We start from the raw sequence: 5572 nt of genomic DNA on the forward strand, positions 1-5572 counted from the left end.
GATATCCAGTTCTCTATTGGTGCTTGTCTTTCCCCTGATTTTACGACTAAAATGAATGGATAACCTGTTGCTTCTAGGCCTAAAGCCAGCTCCACAAATTGCTCAACTGTGGTATGGCTAAGGCTTCCAAAACATGCATACACAACAGACTCAGGCTGCCAAGAATCAAGCCATTTCTTCAAGCAGTCTTCTTTGTCAAATGAAGCGCTATTTCCTCTCTGCACTTTATCTAGACGGTCACTAATACAAAGGGACAAAGGTCCAATACACCAAACTCTATAATCTTTAAGTTTTCGGAATTTATCAACGTACCTTTGTTCCAACTCCTCGAAAGTATTGATTAAAACCCCATAGGCTCTTGTTTCAGCTGCTCGGATTTTGTCTCGAATATCTTGCACGCAAAGGGTTGGTGGAGGATTGAATGCTCCAGGCAGCTGAACTTTGGTTACTTCAATTCTATCAGGCAAATCAGAGATGACAAAAGGCCCTGATTCAGGAATTTTGTTTTGATCCTTCATGATGTACAAATTATGCATACATAATTGGTTGAAACAGCTCGTTCCATCAAAAATGATCCTTGGAATTTGAAACTTATCAGCTGTCTCAGCAGTCCAAGCAATATACATATCGGAAATAATGCAACTCGGCTTAGGCTTCATCTCAGCAAGTAATTTTTCAGCTTCGTCTCGTAGCATATCAATTGCAGTAAAGAAATTTCTTCGATGAGCTGTATCAGGCAGAACATCCGCGCTTTCATATCCCTCTGGCAACCCCGCTTCCTTGGCTGGGAATTGGAGTTCAAGTATCCGAATAAAGAGTCCAGAACCGATGGCACGATGAATTACTGCAGTAAATCGGATAGCATTAAGAGGTGTCATGACTAAAGTGACTGTCACGCCTCTCTGTGCTAACAGTTTGGCCATGTCCACTACGGGTATGATGTGACTTGCAACAAGTAAAGGTATCAAAACAAAGTTTAGCTCTTCTAATCCAGACTTTGAAGCCATTTTCAGCAACTACTTAACTGTTAGATGCAGTGTTAAATAGTTGCAAGTGAAGAAAGAAGAGAAGTGCTTTTATATCTTTTTTTGGTAAAACGGGGAATTTCAATTAATTAGGAAGTTTCCCTGATGGTGTCAGGAAGTGCTTTTATACCAGTATACAGTAACTAGTGTTAGTACTACCCTGCCGGTTCATTTTTACTTGTCAGAGTGTTAATTTAACATACCTCTACCTCTCACGAGAAATAAATAGAATGATAATTTTGTAGTATCACTCTTTAAATATAATAAATTTAATATTTTAAAAAATGACGATGGCTAATAATAAGAATAAATTAAAAAATAAGTGATAACTCTTAGTTTTTCAAAGTGAACAAATAAGCCTTATATATTGAACAAATAAAAATGGACTAATAGTATGATGTAAGGGCTTACATCTGCACTAAATTAATCTGCATATTGTTATGTTTCAACTATCTTTGTGATTTTTCCTGGAATCGATCTGTCCTTGTCTTGTAGCCTCACTTGTAGCAATCCACTACAGCAGTTTGAGCCACTATTATAGTAATACACAAATACAGACCACACATTTCATTTGATAAGTCAGCTAGCTGTGTCACATAGTGTCTGTTTTTATGTGTACATAAATAGCTACTGGATATTATTTGTAGCCATCGCTGAGATATCACAAGTGAAATGAAATATCATGTACATGCAATGTGACAAGCTACTGGGAAAATTTTGGAAATATTGAAGTCTTAATTGTAATTTTTATAGTAATAGTTTCAAAATTATGTAAAATGACAAATTATATTTTGTATTTAAGTAAACTGTTGCTATACAAATACATATACAATAAGATTTACTGTTCTTATTTTACTCAAAATTAGTTGAGTTAAATAAGGAATAATTATCCTATCTAATTAAATTTTCATAAATTACTGTTATTGTAGTAGATTTCTTTACCTAATCAAACTCAAATAAGAAGATTATATTTCCATGATCTTTAAAATTTCAAAATATCATTCTCTTATATCTCTAACTATTTTTTCTTGTTAGTTTTTTTTATTTTTTATCTTTATTTTTATTTTAATTTTTTTTTAATTTTTTATCTTTTTCACTTTATTTTCTCTCTTCTACTTCTCTTTTTTTTTTCTTTTTCATTTTTTATTTCTTTTTTTCTTTTTTCATTTTTTTGCTTTTCTCATATTTTTTTTCGTTTTCTTTTTCTTGGTTTTTTTAAATTTTTTTCGCTTTTATTTTTACACTTCTATTTTTAGTTTCTATTTATCTTTCTTTTTTTTTCCTTTTACACTTCATTTTTTGAATTTTTATTTTTTATTTTTGTTTTTTTTTTTTTTTTTTTGTCTTTTTTTTTTTTACTCTTTTATCTCTATCTTTTATTGTTAAAAAATAAATATCTATATCATATATACATATTCAAAAAATATACAAAATAAATAGACATACAGATTTGCATATATATTTACGATAAAAAACATACATATATATCATCATATGTATTTACAGAAATACATATCTGACTCAAATGTATATATAAACATATAGGACACAAAATTTTTATAACAAAAATGACAATTATATATATATATATACATATAGGTAATAAAAAAAATACACGATACATATCTTGTAAAGTAAAAAAAAAAACAAATAAGTACATATGTAACCCTCTAAAATGACATAGTATGTACAGTTCAAAGATGAATCCAACACCGTATAAAATACATATAGCTCTGCATATGTATTTAAAGAATACATACCTAATCCATATGTATATTCTTAGTTTATATGAGTCACCTTTGTATTTCGCAAATACATATGAAGATATATAGTATAGTTAAGTTTGTTACTGTTTAATATGAATATGATATGTATTTCGTAAATACATATGTATGTTTTGTACTGTAAATACATATTCAGATCTGTATGGCTATGTACTTTGTATGTTTTTTGAATATGTGTATGTCATATACATATTTGTCTTTTCAAAATAAAAGTTAGAGATAGAAGAGTAAAAAATGGAAAAAAAATAAAAATATAAAAAGAAAAAAGAGAAGTGAAAAAGAAAAAAAAGGAAGAAAGTGAAATAGAAGTGTAAAAAAAAAAAGAAAAAAAAAAGAAACAAAATAAAATAGAGAGAAAATAGTTTATTACTGCCAACCTTTAGTCGAAATCATAACTACACACTCAATCTTTAAAGGTGACCTATTACCCCCTGAACTATTTTAAAGTGGAATTATTACCCATGAACGCTGACATGGAAAGAGAGTGTATTTCACTCTCTTTAAAGAGAGTAAGGACGATTTTTTTTTAATATTTCTTTATTTTTTTTATTCATTTTTAATTATTCTTTTTCTTTTTTCATTTTCTTTCTTTCTTCTTCTGAATCTTCTTCTTACAAACAATGACATCCAACAACTCATCAATGACATTGAAAATTAATTTATCATTTTTCTTATTTTCAAGCACAAAATCGATTGGTTTCGACTTTAAATTCGTTGAAAATTTTAAAATGGGTATTGTTCATTGTTGCCGACTTCAAAATTGTCGGGAATTTTAAAATCGCTATTGTCCATTATTTACGACTTCAAAGTCGTCGTAAATTTTAAAATGGGTATTGTCCATTGTTTCCGACTTGAAGGTCGTTGAAAATTTCAAAATTCTCTATTGTTTCTGACTTTAAGGTTATTGAAAATTTTAAATTCGGTATTGTTCATTGTTTCCGGCTTCAAGGTCGTCGAAAATTTTGAAATTGGTATTGTTCGTTGTTTTCGGATTTTAGATCGTCGAAAATTTAAAAATTGATATTGTTCATTGTTTTCCACTTCAAGGTTAGTGAAAATTTTAAATTCAATGTTGTTTATTATTTTCGACTTCAAGATCATCGAAAATTTCAAAATCGATATTGTCCATTATTTCCGACTTCAAGGTCATCGTAAATTTAAAAATGGGTATTGTCCATTATTTTCGATTTCAAGGTCATCGAAAATTTCAAAATTCTATATTGTTTCCGACTTTAAGGTCATCAAAAATTTTAAATTCTATATTGTTCATTGTTTCCGGCTTCAAGGTCGTTGAAAATTTTAAAATTGGTATTGTTCGTTGTTTTCGGATTTAAGATTGTCGAAAATTTAATAATTGATATGGTCATTATTTCTCACTTTAAGGTTGACGGAAATTTTTAAATTCGATGTTGTTTATTATTTTCGACTTCATCACACTGTTCATAACCAAAGAATGGACAATAAGCCAACATGAGCAATTATTCACCGACAACAAAGATCAAACAACACACAAACATTCAATCTCAACATCGCACATCACTCCTCATTTTTCTGAACAATTTTTCGACAGCCACATCAACACTAAAAGCAGGAGCTTCGTAAAGGGATATCTTCAAATCGTCGATGTTGATGATTTTTTTTACCATAGCACCGCTAAAATTAATTAAAATAATTTTTCCGACCTGTGAGAACAAACCCACCAACCATCAAGTTGATGAACTTTACTGTCATTAATGGAGAAAAAAATCATCACAAAGTGCAAACATCAATCGATTTTTTTGATGTCAACATTATTAAATCAAAATTAACATTTGTTTCTTCTCGCACCTTTATCCTAGATAGCTTCTTCAATTTTTTTAAAAAACCAAAATAGAATTTAGATCTATTTCTTCGTTGTCTTCTTCACTTTTGTGTTCGTTGTTGGGGGAAGTTAAAGAGGTCAAGACGATTCGAGAATGAATTATAAAAGACAGGGCTGAAAAAACTAATGAGAATTTGGTAAAAGAAAAGAGAATGAAATAGAAAAGGAAAGAAAAAATAAAGAAAAAGCATAATAAATAAAAAATGGTCTATTACAGTTGTTGGACCAAAATGACTTTTGAGATTGAAGAAAGAGAAGAAGATGAAAAGAAAGGAGAAAGATGAATAGAAAGAGAAATGAAGGATGAAAGATGAACAAAATAATGAAGTAATAATTATAAAAGGAAATGAATAAAAAATTGATTATAAAAATTAAATATATTTTACACGTGTCAAAAATGTGTGTATCTCAGCTCTCAACATAAATGTGGTTGTGGATTTTTAGGGGTGTTATAATTTTTATTTTAAATAGTTCAGGGGGGGTCATAAGTTCGGTAAAAAAAGTTCAGGGGGTAAGAAATCACATTTAAAGGTTGAGTGTGTAATTGAACTTTCGACTAAAGGTTGGAGGGATAATAAATCATTTTCTCTAAAATAGAAAAAAGAAGAAGAAAACGAAAATAGAAAAAGAAAAAAAAGATATGAGAAAGGAAAAAAAATGAAAAAGAAAAAAAAAGAAATAGAAGAGAGAAAATAAAGTGGAAAGAAAAAAATGAAAAAGAAAAAGAAATCAAAATAAAATAATAAAAAAATAAGATTAAAAAAGAGCTAACAAGAAAAGAAGGAAGAGATATAAGAGAATGAAATACAGTAATGATATTTTATTTTGAAATCTTGAAGATCATGGAGATAATTATCTTCAAACATAAAAAAGAAAAAAAAATAAAAAAAATAAAAAAAAAA

The 5572-nt window shown here is 28.8% G+C and overlaps 1 protein-coding gene across 1 annotated transcript; it reads right to left on the minus strand.

Annotated features, from left to right (window-relative positions):
• On the minus strand, positions 1-1305 carry LOC107875785 (UDP-glycosyltransferase 73C3). Its single transcript, XM_047413989.1, has 2 exons — positions 313-1305; positions 1-218 (listed from the first exon to the last, which is right to left on the minus strand). Exons 1-2 carry the CDS (start codon positions 1005-1007, stop codon positions 179-181), a joined length of 735 nt encoding a protein of 244 aa, XP_047269945.1. The 5' UTR covers positions 1008-1305; the 3' UTR covers positions 1-178.
• Positions 1306-5572: the final 4267 nt, after the last annotated feature.

This window comes from Capsicum annuum, chromosome 6, assembly GCF_002878395.1.
Source record: "Capsicum annuum cultivar UCD-10X-F1 chromosome 6, UCD10Xv1.1, whole genome shotgun sequence".
In the NCBI taxonomy this organism is placed as follows: domain Eukaryota; kingdom Viridiplantae; phylum Streptophyta; class Magnoliopsida; order Solanales; family Solanaceae; genus Capsicum; species Capsicum annuum.